This window comes from Gossypium raimondii, chromosome 4, assembly GCF_025698545.1.
Source record: "Gossypium raimondii isolate GPD5lz chromosome 4, ASM2569854v1, whole genome shotgun sequence".
NCBI lineage: Eukaryota > Viridiplantae > Streptophyta > Magnoliopsida > Malvales > Malvaceae > Gossypium > Gossypium raimondii.
The window spans coordinates 125,744-142,961 of NC_068568.1; the positions used below are offsets into that span (position 1 = coordinate 125,744).

At 32.3% G+C, this 17,218-nt stretch overlaps 3 protein-coding genes and 2 non-coding genes across 5 annotated transcripts; 1 reads left to right on the forward strand and 4 right to left on the reverse strand.

Moving 5' to 3' along the window:
- Positions 1 to 251: 251 nt before the first annotated feature.
- LOC105780430 (histone H1) lies at positions 252 to 2,720 on the reverse strand. Its single transcript, XM_012604758.2, has 3 exons — positions 1,704 to 2,720; positions 970 to 1,029; positions 252 to 677 (listed from the first exon to the last, which is right to left on the reverse strand). Exons 1-3 carry the CDS (start codon positions 2,622 to 2,624, stop codon positions 483 to 485), a joined length of 1,176 nt encoding a protein of 391 aa, XP_012460212.1. The 5' UTR covers positions 2,625 to 2,720; the 3' UTR covers positions 252 to 482.
- Positions 2,721 to 6,887: 4,167 nt separating this feature from the next.
- LOC105778770 (probable 6-phosphogluconolactonase 1) lies at positions 6,888 to 12,793 on the forward strand. The gene is made up of 4 exons (XM_052629859.1): positions 6,888 to 7,038; positions 10,488 to 10,641; positions 11,332 to 11,438; positions 12,226 to 12,793. The coding sequence occupies exons 1-4, from the start codon at positions 6,888 to 6,890 to the stop codon at positions 12,540 to 12,542; spliced, it is 729 nt and encodes a 242-aa protein (XP_052485819.1). The 3' UTR covers positions 12,543 to 12,793.
- TRNAN-GUU (transfer RNA asparagine (anticodon GUU)) lies at positions 8,360 to 8,433 on the reverse strand. The gene has a single exon. It is a non-coding gene; the product is annotated as a tRNA-Asn (tRNA).
- Positions 9,664 to 9,735, reverse strand: TRNAT-CGU (transfer RNA threonine (anticodon CGU)). The gene has a single exon. It is a non-coding gene; the product is annotated as a tRNA-Thr (tRNA).
- Positions 12,794 to 14,506: 1,713 nt separating the features above from the next.
- Positions 14,507 to 16,831, reverse strand: LOC105779849 (squamosa promoter-binding-like protein 6). Its single transcript, XM_012603801.2, has 4 exons — positions 16,678 to 16,831; positions 15,952 to 16,471; positions 15,596 to 15,732; positions 14,507 to 15,369 (listed from the first exon to the last, which is right to left on the reverse strand). The coding sequence occupies exons 2-4, from the start codon at positions 16,446 to 16,448 to the stop codon at positions 14,864 to 14,866; spliced, it is 1,140 nt and encodes a 379-aa protein (XP_012459255.1). The 5' UTR covers positions 16,449 to 16,471; positions 16,678 to 16,831; the 3' UTR covers positions 14,507 to 14,863.
- Between the last annotated feature and the right edge of the window lie 387 nt (positions 16,832 to 17,218).

Genomic DNA, 17,218 nt, shown 5'->3' on the forward strand with positions numbered 1-17,218 from the left:
AAGGGTGTCGACTACCAACCTACCTACTCTTACAAACATGGGAAGAAAAAGAGAGTGGATACCGGATAAGAAGAAAAAGCCAAGTACATAGGACCATCTCATTTAAATACTCCCAAAATACATAAAATTCATTTAAAATAAATAAATTTACAGATACCCGAATTCAGCAATCACACATAAATCCTGAGGTGCAGTAAATACCAACTACCATTCAAGTACAAAACTATGAATAAATTCCAGCTAAGTTCAGATCATGAGAAAATTGTACTCCAAAAATTGAAATTCTGGAATCAGTAATTTCACTACAGAGAAAAATGGCCGAACCAAAGTCATTCTCCAAAAAAAGAAAAAATGTTTCAGACAACCTCAGCAACAACAAAAAGAAAAAAAAAATTGATCTGCAACTTCCCTGTTTCCCTTTACAGACATATATCATGGTTGTGTGCCTAAGTCAAAACATTTCCTACACCAACTAAAAAACATCAAGGCCCTTGTCCTTCGTTCTGTAGTATCGGTGGCTGTGTTGGCACCTGCTGTGGCGGCTGAGCTTGCTCGTGAAATGGTGCGTTAAAGTCCATTTCTGCAAGTCCTTCTAACTCTTGGATCGCGCCTGCGCCTGTTCCGTTGTTGATGCACTGAGGCTTTAGTACTTCAACTGCATGCTTCACTTTTGATTGCTGCAATCAGACATCATTCCAGGACAAAGCCACAAGTTTATCTTTAGGTGCCAAAATTTTAAAGGAGTCAAAGTACAATTTTATCTTTGCATATGCTTGTTATTTTAGAATTTTAAAAGGATTAAATTGAAAAATTTTCATCTTTAGCGAGGCCAAAATGATAATTTATCATTTTGAGTGGCCAGAGCCCTTGGGCGCTGTCCCTACATCATTCATTCATATGATACATACATGCATAGATATATGTATAAATCCCAAATAGGCATAATCGTAACTTTCCGATAAGACTTACAAAGAATTCGAGTTTTCTCTTAAGATCTTCATATGTAGCTGCTGATGCTCCACCAGTTGTCTTGTTATCAACCAAAAATAGGTCACATTAGATTTAACACAAACAAATCCAACAGAGTAAAAAAGAAACAGATTATATTTTGCTTGTACATTATATTAAACAGCAAATTAGTTTTTCTGTAAAATTTTTCATCTATTTCTACGGTTAAAAATTGATCCACGTACATCAACATGAATTACATATAGAATGGCACACGTAACTCATTAGATCATCTATTCCATTAGTCATATCAATTTTTAACAGAAAAAACCAATTTACTTTTTAATCTAAATTATAACAACTTATAAGAACAGTAAAAAGGTGATGTCTATTTCCACATCATGCATTGGGGAGTGGAAATCAGTTATAACTGATTTAATCAACTAAACCAACAAACCAAACCGAACCAATCGATCGGATAGTTCAATTAAGCGATCAGTCGGTTCGGTTCATGATAGAAATGGCTAGTTAGATCAGTTAAATTTGAAAAGCTGATCAAGTCGAACCGAAAAGAAACTTGAATGGTCACCCCCTTACTCGTATAATCATATCATAGACAATAACATGTACCATTCTCTTACATGTATGTCTCCATATACTTTTGATATCTTTGAAGAAAGAATAAATGTATAGCCCAAACATTGCAATATGAATACGTAATACTAGGAAATGTACTGCATAAAAACCGGGTTTACCTTCTTGGGCCGGCCTACCGGTCTCCCAGTGGTTTTCTTGGCCATTGTATTGCTGCCAACTTTGGGCGGTCGACCTCTCCGCTTACCGGGGACCACCGTGCCGGTGGCTCGAGCCGTGCCCTTAGGCCTCCCTCTGCGCCTTGGTAAACTAGGAGCAACGGGAGCAGCAGGATCAGCGTCAGCATAGGGAACAGCCACGGGTTGACCCTGGATCGGCACAAAACCCTGTTGAGGTACCTGGTTCACGGCCCTAGGCGGCCGTCCACGGCCCCTTTTCACCGCATTAGCACCACCAGCCACCACTGACCTAACCGTCTTCGGTCTCCGAGACCCACTTTTAGGTGGCCGACCCCGGCCCCTCCTAGCATCAAGTTGACCAATGGGTGCATTTTTCCTAGGCCTACCGACGGATTTCTTAACTTCACCCGCAACCTGAACATCCAGCAGCTGAGACCCGGAATCAGTAGCCGAAACCGTCGGTTTAGCCTTAGGAGGACGCCCGCGACCACGTTTTGGAGCCAAAGAACCGTCGGGGACATTAGAAGTAGCAGAATCCGGCACCGGAACTTCAGATCCGGCAGAGGGAGCAAGCTTATAAGACTTCCTTACCATAACAAGTTGACCGCTGCTTTTCAAGAGCTTCAAATGTTGAGTCAACAACTCATCGTGACTCGGTGGGTACGGTTTGTGAGCTAACTCGATGTACTTAGAAATGGCCCTTTTGCTTGACCCATTCTTCTCTTTCAAAGCACCAATGGCCTCGATTATCATGTCTGGGTAAGGAGGGTGGTCGGAAACCGGAGGCACGGCGGCCGCCGCCGCCGGTGGTTCGACCACAGAAGGCGGAGCGGGGGCCCATGCGGGGACAGTGGGCGGGGGAGGAGGGTCTGCGGGGATGGAAGCTGATGTTGAAGCATTCATTTCTTGGTTATGGGTTAAATTGTTTTTGGGAAAGTGATAATAATTATGGGAGGGAGAGAAACAATCTTTTTTTTAATTTTATTTTTCTGAATAATAATAAAAAGAAACGGTATTTTATTTTTTATTTTTAATCGAAAAATGAAGGAAACATTGTGCTATAAATAAGGAGAGGCATGTTCTACCAGGGTTATTATACGGAAATTATTTCTTCACTTTTTAATTTTATTTACACTTTTATTAATTTAATCCTTCTTTTTAAAACTTCAATCTTTTATTCAAAACAATGTATTTGATTTTTTGTATAAATTTTAAATTACTTGTAATGTCATTGTGAAGTATATGCAGACTATCACGCATGAGTTGCCATGTTAATATTTTTAAAAATAATAATGATTTAATAAATATTTCTATTAAAAATAATTTAATCCTTTTGAAAGATTAATAGTTAAATCTAGTTAAAAATATAGGGATTAAATTCACAAAAATATAAATATTACTATATGGTTTTATATATATATATAGTAAAATTTGTATTAATTTTAAATATTAATTAAAGACAGCATGTCAGTTTTAATTCATTCATAAAATTTATTTTCATATATATAAAAGGCAAAGATTTATTTGGCAAAAATCCGATCGACTTACTAAATAATTTTTTTTTATTTTAGTAAGCACATAAGGAAATTCCTTATCATGTAAAGTTTTGATTAAATTGATGTTGCTGTTATATCCTAATTTGAAAAATATATTATATTTAATATATAATTATGTTAAAATATAATGCAATTTAATCATAATTAAATTTATTTTTAATTATTTAAATTTTATTATTTGTAATTAAAATTACTGAAAAATGAGTGGAGATTGGGAATAAATAAAATAATAAGTATTTAATAAATTAACTACTCAATAGAGATACGATGTCTAGAACTATCAATAGCTCCTCCACATGTAACACCCTATACCCGAGACCATTGCCGGAGTCGAGCATGAGGTGTTACTTGACTTAACTTAAAAGTTCGGGGCATAAAAAATTATTTTCAAAATCAATTTCACTATTCACAATAAAGCTGTCCACCTGCGCAGCATTCACTAAAATAATTATAAGTCAAGCTACAAAACTTGAAATTTAGATCCGTAAATTTTCCCTGAAACTAGACTCATATATATTTTTACCATAAAATTTTTAGAATTTTTGGTTTAGCCAATTAGTACAGTTTATTAGTTAAAGTCTCCCCTGTTTCACTGGTTGACCATCCTGACCTCTTGTCACAAAAATTCAATTATCTCTTTGTACAGACTTCATATGGTGATTCCACTTATTTCTACTGAAAATAGACTCATTAAGGAATCTATACATATAAATTATAACTCATAATTCCTTCTGTACAATTTTTAATGAATTTCTAAAGTCAGAATAGGGACTTCAAAAACTTTCTTGCCCTGTTTCACTAAAATTCAAATATCTAAAAATATATAACCATTTTCTTACTCTATTTCTTTCATGTGAAAGTAGACTCATTCAGATTTAATTTGGCATCTCACTCAGCTTCTAATTCAATTTCCAATATTTTGATGATTTTTCAAAGTTACCTCAATGCATATATCCAAAAACTGTTCCATTGCAAAATTTAAAAAAATTCAAGATAACCCCTATATAATTATCTAACCTTCCCTGCAAATTTAAATCACAACCAATTCCAGTATTTCAACTACTTCATTTAAATACTAATGAAGTTCAACCAATCAACCATTTCAAACTAAAACATGTATATATTTCGATATCTAACACAACCATAACATTCAAATTTATTTTTCATACTTAGTCATTCATACTAATACTTTTTACTTCAATTCCCTATACATGCCATATAAATCCAAAAAGTTGTTTAACAAAATCTACCGGAGTAAATCTGGATAGTGTGATCGTTGTTGTAGATCCGATCCTCCGAAATATATATACACGTCAATCTACAAGAAACAGTAAACACACACCAGTAAGCTTACAGAAAGCTTAGTAAGTTCACAGGCTCATAATAAAATCTTACCAGAATTTCACTAACAACATTAACAAACAAATAAAAATTCAACATTTCCTGCCAACCACAATCGCAAATAATAATTATGTCCAATCGAGCTCAATATCAGTAGTCAACTTCTATTCCGGCATTTAGCTTCAATTGCACTTACAAATACCTGTCAAATTAAGGATAGTCTTACGGAATTGAGTACATCGTTTGCCCGGTGTCACAATTTGCTTGAATATTTCTCATTGCTATAACTCAGTATGGCTTTCTTCACGGAAATACCATACCTACTTTTCACAACTCAGTATGGTTTTCTTCACTGAAACACCATACCTACTTTTCACAACTCAGTATGGTTTTCTTCACCCAAACACCATACCTACTTTTCACACTTTGCCATGGATGCACCATGGACTTATCCGTCAATTCGTCGTTGGTTGCCAAACATGTGTACTCAATCCTGCGTATCCCTTAATTTGAACTAACAATCTCATCTTCTTCTCATTTTTACCATAATCATAATTCAGTAACAATATACGAATTTATACAATATATCATTTCCACATTAACAATTAATCATAAAAATTCAGCCATATGAACTTACCTGGGCCGATTTGCAGAATTTGTAAAAGTTCAGGGACTAATCAACTACTTTTTCTTTTCCTCGGCTTGCTTCGGGTTCTCGATCTAAAATACAAATTTATTCATTCATCAGCATATAATTCAATTCTAATTCATTTCACAGTTTCTGCCCTTAACTTCTAGAAATTACACTTTTACCCCAAACTTTACATTTTTTACAATTTGGTCCCTACTCAATTAACCCCTCAATTGATCTAATTTTTTCTCAATCAACACCTTTTCCAACTATTTTAGACTACTACATAACCTTTCATATTCAAAACCGCAACACCAAACCCTAATTCCCAACTTTTTCACAATTAGGTCCCTAAAATCAATTTCTATCAAAATTACTTTAATAGAATCATCATATAACAAAATCAAAGCTTTAATTCCATGTTTATTCATCATAAAAATTCAGTACTCATCAATGGTAACTTTCAAAATTAGCCATAAGATCAATAACTAATGAAACAATTAGTTGGACCTAATTGTAAAAGTATTAAAATCACAAAAATTAGAAGAAATAATCAAGATTTAAACTTACAGGATTCAAATATATGAAAAATCCAGCTTGTTTCAGACCTCCTATGGCGTTTTTTTGCTGATAAGTTGTGAAGAGATCTCTAGATTTTTCACTTTTATCTTTGTTTTAAATGCTTAATATGTTAAGTTTCCAATTTTGCCCCTGTTTCTCCTTACATTCTGCTGATTTTTCTTACCAACCTCATATAATTTGGGCATATTTGCCTTTTAAATCCCTCCTCATTAGTCACTTAAGCTATTTAATCACAAGTTAACAAATTTTGCACTATTTTCAATTTAGTCCTCTTTAGTTAATTGACTATCCAAACGTTAAAATTTTCTAATGAAAATTTAATACCAACTCAATGACACACCATAAATATTCATAAAAATATTTATGGTTCGGCTTATGAACTCGAGGTCTCGATACATCGTTTTAGACCCAATTTACCTATTAAATTCTTTTTAAAACACAAAATTCACTAATTCAAAAATTATTCTAAATTCACACTTGACCCATAATTATTAATTTAATAAATTTTTAAGACTCACTTGTCAGATTTAGTGATCTCGAATCACTATTTTTGACACCACTGAAAATTAGGCTGTTACACCCCAACCCTTAAATAGAAGGATAATGTACTTTAGCATACTCGAACCTATGTGCTCCTGCACTAACAACAATGTTCATACAAATCGAACTAAGACTTAATCGACTTTAGTGTAGTATTTTTAAAATTATTAGAGTTTTATTTTTTGGGAAGTGATAATAATTATGGTGGGGAGAGAAATAATAATAAATAAAATATATTTTATTTAATCAAATAATTTACTAAAATTTTGTTTTATTTAATTGATTTAGTATTGTTAGTTTTGATATAACAAACTTATTTATAAAATCTCTTAATCAAATTTGTATAAATTATTTTTTTATTTTATTCAATTATATTTTCAAGTGTTACAAATTTAAAAATAAAGTTTCTAAATGACTTTAACTTTCTACAAAAAAAAAATTGAGAATTCCCAAATCATTTAAACGGTTTCTAAGCTACATTTTTTAAGGTTTTCAATATTGTCTCGAGATACAAGAATGTCTATATTGAGACAAACCAACATCGAAGCTAAAAAAGCTTCAAATGAACCTTGTCTCGAGACAAAAAGCATATTATCTCAAGATCAACCAACATTGAAGCTACGGTATGCTTATGGGGAGCCTTATCTCAAGAACTCTGGCTCCAATGGTCATATTTGTTCTTCTTGTCTCAAGACATATTCATGCCATGTGGCACTCTCTATTGGATTGAAATGCCACGTGGATTGAACTGATTAATAAAATATAACTTTATGTATCAAATTAGACAAAAAAAAAGTTGAAGTACCAAAACGAAAAAAATGGTATACTTTAGGGGCAAATGATGCTTTAACCCTATATCAAATAAAAAAAAACTAAAAATTGACAAAATACTTTGAGGACTGATTTAGATAACGTTGAGATTGAACCATAGTTCAGGGATGTGTGGTGCAAATAATAAAACTATAATATATAAAATAAAAAAAACTAAAATTGACACAATACTTTGAGGACTAAATTAAAAGATGTTAAGTTTGAGTCATAGTTGAGGGGCGTATGATGCAATTAATAAAAATATCGGTTTAGTGCTCACGTTGGCCTCCAAACTATACTTGTTTTCCCACCTTAGTACCTAAACCTTTTTTTGTCTCACATTGGTACTTAAATTATCCTCTATTACTCGATTCACCCCATTTTTTATAATGACGTTAAGAAAAAACGATGGACACGTGACACCAATTAAAATGTTCCATGTAGGACATCTAGTCAATTTAAATTTAAATTTAAATTCAAAAGTACAAAAAAAATTTAAAGATTAAACATTTTAAAAAATACATTGAGTTTGACCATTCGTTGACCAACATTGACCACCGCTTATCGGTGTTAACCGATATTTTTCTTTAACTTTCAAGTATTTTCAAATTTTCATCATTTTTAAAATAATATATACTTTTCTGTATTTAAAAAATAAAATTTTCTAAATTTATATATTTTGATTTTTTAAAATTTTAAATTAATCTTTTCAATTTCTATACGTTAAGTTTTTTAAGTTAAACTTTTCTATTTTTACATTTTATTCGTTGTTTTGAATTTTTAGAATTTAGAATTTTGGAAAATATATAAAGCTTATTACAACTTTTCTAGAATATATATTTTGATCATTTTAAGTTTTTTTTAAATTTATAAAATTTATAAATTTTGATTTTAAAAATTTTCAAATTTTAAATTAATCTTTTCAATTTCTGGACATTAAGCTTTTTTAAAGTTAAAATTTTTCTATTTTTAAAATTTTTATTCATTTTTTGATTTTTTAAATAATAAATTTTTTACAACATTTCTAGAATATTTTTGAAAATGTTAAGTTTTTTTTATTTCAATTTTTATAAAATTTCAATTTTATATATTATTATGTATTTTAAAATTTATACATAAAAAAAAAGGCTAACATGGTGCATTCTAGAATTTTTGAAATTTCTAAAATCTTAATAAAACGCTAGAAGGAGGGCTTGAACCTCCGACCTTGTGGTTAACAGCCACACGCTCTAACCAACTGAGCTATTCCAGCCGCTTCACTACAAATTATAATGTTAAGATATTTTACTTATAGTGTAGATCAAACCCAAAGATAATTAACTAAATCATATTTTATATCAATATCCGAATACAATAAAGATTGTATGAAATAGAAATATTATCAATTTTCAATAGTTTTATGCCACATCAGTAATTTTATCCTGAATTTAAGGATTTTAATTTGGATTTAACTTTTTTCAAGGTAAGAATGCTGATGCGATGTAAAACTATTGGAAAAGGAACACAGATAACGTGGCATCCCTATTTCATAGAATGCTTTCCCATCCGAATACACGTAACACATATATTTTGTACATGCACCAAGCAAGTTCTTCTACAAAGCACTTAATTAATGAACTTCTTCACTGGCCAGAAAATAATAATACGAATGTTGTTATTCATTGCCTTTTTGCAGACACAAATGGGAGTTTGTCCATTCTTGGAAATTATTAAGGCTACCTTCATTTTATTTATCAACAAATCATATGGATCCTGTTTGTTCGTTCCAAAAAGTGTACGGATGCATCTGAAAAACAGTACAAAAAAATAATTAACTTCACCATTTCCAACCTGAAAATATGTAATGAAAACAGGTTCTAGGATGTCTCTACCGTGTCGGTTTTAGGGCCGATCGTTACATGTGCTTTGGCTACAAGATCAGTGCTACCGCATACCGACTTCACTTAAGTCATTATCGACTGATGGTGCACATGTGTCCTTGCAGGGTCCGATTCCAACCACACACGACTTTACGGAATCAAAATAACAATCTGAAGTAATCTCGAAGAATGACTGCAACAACATTTTTCAAGTATAGGTAGTCACCTGTGTCAAGTACAAGTAACATAGCTGAATAGTAGTGCATGAACTTGGTTAGCGTCCTCTGTTCTCGTTGTTGTATCGGCAATTAGCAAAATTTTCGGTGAATTTGCGAGGTTCGAGAACTCGGAGTGAATGATTCAAATATGCATAAAAATATGATCTTTTGAATATATGAAAAAAATAAGTACATCCGTATTTCATATTCTACATTTACCTAGTCGATCTTTATATTCGACAACTTAATCGATATGCTAAATTGACAAATTTTGCTAAAAATACTTATAATTTTAATAATTAGACTAAAATTTTAAATAAACAAAATTTGAGGAGACTAAATTGCAAATTTTATTAAAATATAAAGATTTAACATATTTTAAACCTTTTAAAAAATTATAATATAAGCCTCTGGCGAGGATCGAACTCGCGACCTTTCGCTTACGAAGCGAACGCGCTACCACTATGCTACAAAGGCATCTGCCTGCACGTTTCTCTATTAATTTAAAAATCCAAACCCAAATTCATTTTGGGCCTTTTAACTACATCATTCACAACGAAATATAACTCCTTTGCCACCTCATTTTTCTTTCTAGCCCCCTTTTATACGTAGTTTATTTGTTTTTTCTTTCTATTAGTCTTTTATCCTTTTTTTTCATTCTCACATTCGAAAACAGAGCAAGAAACAGAGTTTATCTTTTTTATTTGGGTGATTTTTCAATATCATTGGTTGCACGTGGAAACCCAGAAGGTAAGTTCTCTCTGACTCTTTATATGTGTGTGTGTGTGTGTGTGTGTGTGTGTGTGTGTGTGTGTGTGTGTGTGTGTGTGTAATATTATATTACAGTTTCCATCTTCATCTCTGTCTTTGCTCCTCAGCCTCCAGCATCTTCTGTCATAGTTTTCTCCTTTGTAAGTATTTTCCATTTCCCTTTTTTTACTTTTATTTGTCATAAGTAATAAAAAATTGTATACTTTTCCATGAAATTGATCTCTTTGAAGCTTATCAAATTTGTTAAAGTTTTGATTTTTATTGATGTTCAGTTTATGATGATCATACCCTTTTCTTGGAATGTCCTCTTGCTTCAATTTAACAATCTAATTTCTTTGAATCAATTAAAGGGCATTTAGCTATTGGCTATTTTTCAAGTGATAGATTCTTTTTAATGCATATGAGGTGCAAAAAGTTAATGGCTTTACTGTTCTTCATTAAGTGTTTAGGTAAATGAGTATACTTCAGGGGCGAATTAAGAATCTATGAAAATTTAGATGAACTAAAGTCGGATTTGGCTGATTACATTGCTGAGCTATCAGAAGCAGCAGTAAAGGAAAGGGGAGCCTTTGCCATTGCATTATCTGGTGGTTCTCTCATTGGCTTAACAGGGTATCAAATTGCATTCTTTTTTATCAATTTTTTTTTATCTTTGATTTAATTTGTTGTTCTTCATTTTAAAGTGTTTCGTTGTTGAAGGGCACTTTGCTTCTACTAAAAAAAGTTATTAGATCAAAAAGTAAATTAGACTTTTGTTAAAATTTGGGATAAATCTCAAAATTATTCATGAATTATGGTTTAATGTGCAATTGTATACATGAACTTTGATTTTGTGCAATTTTGTACATAAAATTTTGATTTGATCAAATTCTCAAATTCTTGTAAATTATTAACACAATTATTGATATAACATCATTTTATGTTTATATGTTGCATAGATGAATAATTATATTTATCCAATATAAAAATAAATTGATGTATTTATTTTTTGAATGTGCATGATTAAATCAAAATTAAAGTTTCAAGTATACATTTGAACCACAATTAGAGTTTCACGTATATAATTGCACTAAATTAAAATTGTATATACAATTGCACATTAAATCAAAATTCATGTGTAATTTTGAGATTTATCCTTAAAACTTTCATCAATTTCTCAGTTAAAAACTGGTCTATATATGTAGTATGTTTTTAATAGTAGAAATGAAATAAATTTTTAACAAAAAAAGATCATTTATGTACAGAGATTAATTTATCTGTTTTTTAAGTGAAGGGGTACAAAATGGTAGTTTGACCTTGTTGAAACTTGAAACAGGAAACTGTTAAAGCTCCTTATAACAAGACTATAGGTTGGTCTAAATGGCACATATTTTGGGCTGATGAACGTGTTGTGGCTAAAAACATATTATAAGCTTGCAAAAGACATTTCCATGGTTTGGATTCTTAGTATTTCAAAAATTTTCGTGTTAAATGAATCGATATCTTACTTTACTAGGATGTGTAGTATAGATTAGTTCCTTCATTGCACTGATCTGGTCGCCCTTCGGATCTCGAAACAATAGCATTCATTATAAGCTAGTTTGGGATGGAATGGATTCGTTAGTTTAGGGATATAGTACGATAATTAGTTAAATATTGATCTGCACTTCGGATCTCGAAATATTAGCTTATGTTAGAAGGTCTTTAAGCTTTTTTTCGAGTTTGGGATGGACCGGTTTTAGCTGCTACTATTAGTTTACCCTATGATATTCCGGTATTCATTAATGGATTCGTTAGTTTTGGTGGTTCCTAGGTTTGTTCATTGCTTTCATCTTAAGTTTTTCGTATCGGTTTTTACTTACGTAAATTCGATGAATGTTCGTTCGTTGTGAGTTATCTGAAGCATGAAATGAACTAACTAGCTCGATGATCATGCACTGCATCCATTTGGAGTTGCTAGTGATCAAAAATGACTTAACTTAGCATCGAACTGAGCTTGATTATGAGGTTAGGTTACCATTTGTTGTTTCTTTTCATCTAAGTTTCCGAAAAGTTATCTAAAACATGCCTGTTTTCCGTCTGCATTTGGTGTCATGGTGACACCATTTCGAAGTTCCGAATTTAACGATGCTTTCCTTGAGGGATAGGTTAATCAAAAATTATTTTCAGTTTGTGAGCATATTATATGCTTTTGTGGCTTATCCCTCGTATTTTCAGGTTCCGATGGTTCCCAGCCATCTTCATTCCATCAACGATTCAGTTTCGGCAGAGGAAGCTGCCGACAAATACATGTTTGCTATACGCTAGCTAGTAAAAACACAACGCTCAGTGTTTCCGATATTAGTGATTGCCCCAAGTTGGATCTTATCCTTCTCGGGATAGGCCCTGACCATCACGTTGCCTCACTATGCTCTAACCATTCAGCACTCAACGAGACAGACAAATGGGTAACTTTCATCATCGATTCCCCCAAACCGCCACCCGAGAGAATAACATTCACTTTCCCAGTCATCAAGCCGAAGCTGTCCATTTAGCGATCGATAACATTGAACCGAACTGCCAGTCGCTGCCTGCACAGTTAGTCCAACCAAAAATAGGGAAGCTGATATGGTTTTCGGACAAGCCGGCCACATCGAAACTTAAATGTGTATAATTGAATTAACATTAAAGTTTCATGTATACATTTGAACTATAATCGAAATTTCATATATATAATTATACGATATCAAAGTTTATATATCAAATTTTAAATTGAATCAAATTTCATTTATGATTTTGAGATTTATACTTAATTTTTTTAATCATAATATATATATGGATAACTATTTGACACATCGCTATTGATATATTTTAACTCCATAAACGAATAAAATATATGAAACTTCTTAACATCGCATGCAAAATTAAAGTTCTCCATTTTAGGGCAAAACTTAATCCAAAATTACTTGAAATCCTAAACCCGAAATTATGAATCTTAAATCTATAGATGCAAGCCTGCCAATGGAATGCTCACATTGATTAGTCACATGAAATCAACACAATATGTTCCTTTCTTTTTTCATGCAGACAATGACCACCTAACACCCTGCTAAAAATTTTTTTATTTCAATTTGATCATAAAGTATTATGGAGTACCCATTGTTTGGGTTCAATACTTACTTTATTATTGTTCTTTTAACCTATTATAACTGTGAAAAATGTTGACATTCAGACATTAACATACTTAATTTGAGGTCCTAAATTAAATACCTTGACAAACAGGTAAGTGCCATTAGACAATGGGACCATTTTTAATAGATTAAAAAATTGATGGACAGAGTTTGGGGACCTCTTTTTAATTTTATCAAATCAATCATAACACTTAATGTCATGATCAAAGATCATTTCACTTGAAAGCTACTAAAAACATTATTTTTTTCCATTGCCTTTCTCACTATTGGTTGACTCAAAGTCAACTATTAAACGTTAGCAAAAAGACATGCATTTTGAAAACGACATTAAGACAGGTGCAAAAAAGCAGATAATGATAATAATTATATAATCAAGTTCCAATGAACATTGTGTCACCTATGACATCATTTTTAATTAAAAGAAAAGCTTTGGTAAAAACAGCTCTTTGGTCCCTCTCAATTTCGATATTGAGTAAGTTGGTCTCTCTCAATAAAATCAGAGCAATTTAATCCCTATCAATTTTAAAAGTGAGTAAAATTGAGAGTTAAACCAATCAAAATATGTGCAATTGGCGGAAACGTTAGTGCTGTGATTAATTGTCCTTAATTACTCACTTTTAACATTGACAGGAATTAAATTGCTTCAACTTTTTTTAGAGGGGTCGAAAAGATTTTTTACCAAAAACTTTTGAAAGATTATCAAGTTTGAAGCATCAGCATGTAACCAACTAATCGAAATACAAGTGTAAGTATCAAATACGAATATATATATATACACAAATATGTATAGGAGGATTCAAATAATATACCATTAAAAGCCAAGTTGTAATTCTTGAATGAGATTCCTATGGAGGAATTGATGGTTTCATTTTCATTGTTGTTAACTTTTAGAGTTTTTTGTGATATTTACAGCTCAATGTCCAACAAAAGCACTAACCAAAACATAAAAAAAAGGTAAATTGATGGGTAAATGAAGTGGCAATCCACTCATTCCCTCAAAGTGCTAAAAAGAAATCTGTGTTTACAAATATATAAAACATAAAATATTAAAAATAGTTTATTATTTTTGTTCACGACATGAGTAGTATGAAGATACGATCTTTTAAATACATTTAAAAATAAAATAAAATAAAATCATATTTATATTGAAAACATATATATATATATATATATCGAACATTCACACTCGAATCCGAAGTTTAATACTAAAGGTACCTATAGTAAAAAACTCCAACACTTTTGGGATAATTCCAAGGACTAAAATAATATCAACAAGCACCAAAGGTGCAAAAAATATTATAAGAACCAAGTTATTTCTCCAATTAATATTAACCACTTAAAGTTTTATGCACAGTATAAAGTGCAAAGATTTTATAAATAAAAACATGTTAGTGCTACATGATTCCTTTCTAAACTTTTTTACAAGGGTATTGTTCCAACTTTAGACTCTTACTTTGTCCCCTCTCAAGTTGCCCCTTCAGTGCCACAAAAGTGATAGGGATCATTAAAACCCGAGAAGTACTTGTGTCCAACACCCCTATTTGACACATATCCGTACATTGGTACATATATGATCCTCCAAGGACATTCGAAATATACGAAAATCTTGGGAAAAACCCGAGTCCGAGTAACATGTCATGAACCTGTAAGAACAACAGAACATGCCTTGTCCTTCTCATACTGGTTTAAGTTGTAAGGAAATAACAAAGGTCCTCGTTTTCAGGCTTTACGTGCATTGAACTCCTTTGTTGCTCCACTCTTTGGAGATGTGTTGATAGTTGAAGTAAATCAACAGTGGTTCCATTTGGACTCGAAAGACCCAAGTCTCGAAAAGATCCTGCTTGGCTAACTCCCATGGGGTTCATCCCACATGAGCAAAAGCCATTGGCATTTTCCAAACAACTCCCATGGTGGTGGCTAGCTTGATTGATAAAGGGCTCGGTCAATTGAATTCCGGTCGCATGGCTCGATAAGTCTCGTGATTGAGAAGACAGAAGAGAGAGAGCACAATCCGAGCAAGAAAGACCAGATAACTCATTAGGAGCATGGAAGGCTTCAGTTGCCAACGAAAAACTTCCGGGGATGTGTTGTTTCTTCGACACCAATTTGCCATTTATGATCGATATTGCCGACTGAGGATCATAAACCGGTTTCTCTCTGAATTTAACCTGATCAGCATGTTCATATCTCTCTGCAGAAAACAACAAAGTCACTTTCAAATGCATTCTAGGCAACAAAAGGCATTTTCAGTATACAAGTCTGAAGAATCTCGGTACCCAAGAGGCCACATAGGTGACAATTTGTTCAAAGTTTGCTATATAGGTGACACTGCTACCAAATTGTCAATTGGATTACATGACCAAATAGGTCGTGCTCATGTCCTAGTTTCCTACAGAGATGCAAAAAGTTGTTCATACCTCGATATGACTGCAAAAACTTATGTGATTTTCCGGGAAGGGTACCGAAATGAAGCTTCCTTCTACGCTCATTATGTCCTACCAGTCGTTTACGACAACTACGCTTACCATCATCGAATTCAGCCAATAAATGGAACCTAATAAACAAACATAAATCACATTCAATACCAGAAACAATGCCAAAACATAAACACCATGAAACAACATTAGTAAGCTTAAATCGAAGGTCCAGTCGAGTAAAGGTGGTTAATTCATTTGCCTACATTGAAACTATGAGTATCTCTATGAAACATATATACAAACACCTTTAATAGGATAAAAACAAATACAAGAAGATCAAAATTGAAGGGACAAACCTGCTACATTGTTGACAAAATCTCATTTCATTTCCATTAACAATAACTTTGGCTGTCTTAGAATGAATCTCACAAACTTTGTTCCTCTTGTAATAATCTTTTGATGAACTAAGATCCTTATTACAACCATAAACTTGACATTGAGGTGTTTGAGGACATGAACTTCTTGTTGTCAAAGCTTTCTTCGATATCAAAACCGGTTGAATCGAAGTTACAACGGAAGTTTCCTTACAACCCTTTGAATCTCCATAATCAATGATTGAAGATTCTTGACTGTTGGACTCCATTAATGAACTTGAATGTTGCTCAACATAACATGAACTAGTAGTAGTGGTAAATTCATCACTAAAAATCCCCAAATTGGTGTCACTAAAAAAGGGTTTCTTTTTCTTATAATCAAAGCTAAAATCCATGAATTGATTGAATTCCATACCCTCTGCTTCAAAATCAGTAAAAAATAGGTTTTTCCCTTCACAATCATAGCTCCAAGAATCCATCAGCTGATAAATAATGTAAATGCCTACATAAAAAAAAAAAGAAAAAAAAGAGAAGGAATCATTAGGCTAAACCAATCAAAAAAATCAAAACTACCCATTGTTAGAGATTAACAGACAAAAAGAACTCATTTTTTGGGATGTTGCAAGATTCCCAATATTTCTCTCATTTTCCAACAGTTTCTAGGAAACCAAACAACAAAAAAAGAAAAAGATTCTTGGTAGGGCTTACCACGGAGAATAGGAGATAGCAATGTTAAATGAAGGCTAAAACAGAGATAGCTGTATAGATTGATGGAAAACAAAGATTATTACTATTATATATATGGTGAAGTCGAAGCTGATAGAGTGTGACTTTAGTGAGTCAAAACATGAGTTCCACAACAACTACGTATTCTGTCTGAAAAGTATGTATGTATGTATGTCCATCTATGTCTTTACTCTTTTGTAGCTTTCAAGGGCTATATATTTCTTTTTCTTTTTTGTTAAAATATGTCATAGGTCCTTGTACTTTCCCAAATTTAGAATTTAGTCTTTCTACTTTCCAGATTTCAAAATTCAAGTCCAATTGTAACAACAATGTTAGTTTTTTTCGTTAAATTTGTAGGTGTAACATTTTGAAATTAAAAAAATCTCACTTAGCAGCAGGGGTGAAATTAGAAAATCTTTCGGAGGGGTCGAATTTGAATTGTAAATTTTTCAAAAAGCTAAAAATAGACTTTCTTCGTTGTATTAATGTAAATTATTACAAATTTCAAGGGATTAAACTATAA

Excerpts from the sequence above, each read along its gene's own strand:
- LOC105780430 (XM_012604758.2), bottom strand. The coding sequence starts at position 2,624 with ATGAATGCTTCAACATCAGCTTCCATCCCCGCAGACCCTCCTCCCCCG. Across the intron at positions 1,030-1,703 it reads CGGTAGGCCGGCCCAAGAAG|ACAACTGGTGGAGCATCAGC; the intron begins GTAAACCCGGTT and ends GTTGATAACAAG. Across the intron at positions 678-969 it reads AGAGAAAACTCGAATTCTTT|CAATCAAAAGTGAAGCATGC; the intron begins GTAAGTCTTATC and ends GTCTGATTGCAG.
- LOC105778770 (XM_052629859.1), top strand. The coding sequence starts at position 6,888 with ATGTCTATATTGAGACAAACCAACATCGAAGCTAAAAAAGCTTCAAAT. Across the intron at positions 7,039-10,487 it reads CAAGAACTCTGGCTCCAATG|TATACTTCAGGGGCGAATTA; the intron begins GTCATATTTGTT and ends TAGGTAAATGAG. Across the intron at positions 10,642-11,331 it reads TCTCTCATTGGCTTAACAGG|AAACTTGAAACAGGAAACTG; the intron begins GTATCAAATTGC and ends TTGACCTTGTTG.
- LOC105779849 (XM_012603801.2), bottom strand. The coding sequence starts at position 16,448 with ATGGATTCTTGGAGCTATGATTGTGAAGGGAAAAACCTATTTTTTACT. Across the intron at positions 15,733-15,951 it reads TTTTGTCAACAATGTAGCAG|GTTCCATTTATTGGCTGAAT; the intron begins GTTTGTCCCTTC and ends TTTGTTTATTAG. Across the intron at positions 15,370-15,595 it reads GTTTTTGCAGTCATATCGAG|AGAGATATGAACATGCTGAT; the intron begins GTATGAACAACT and ends TGTTTTCTGCAG.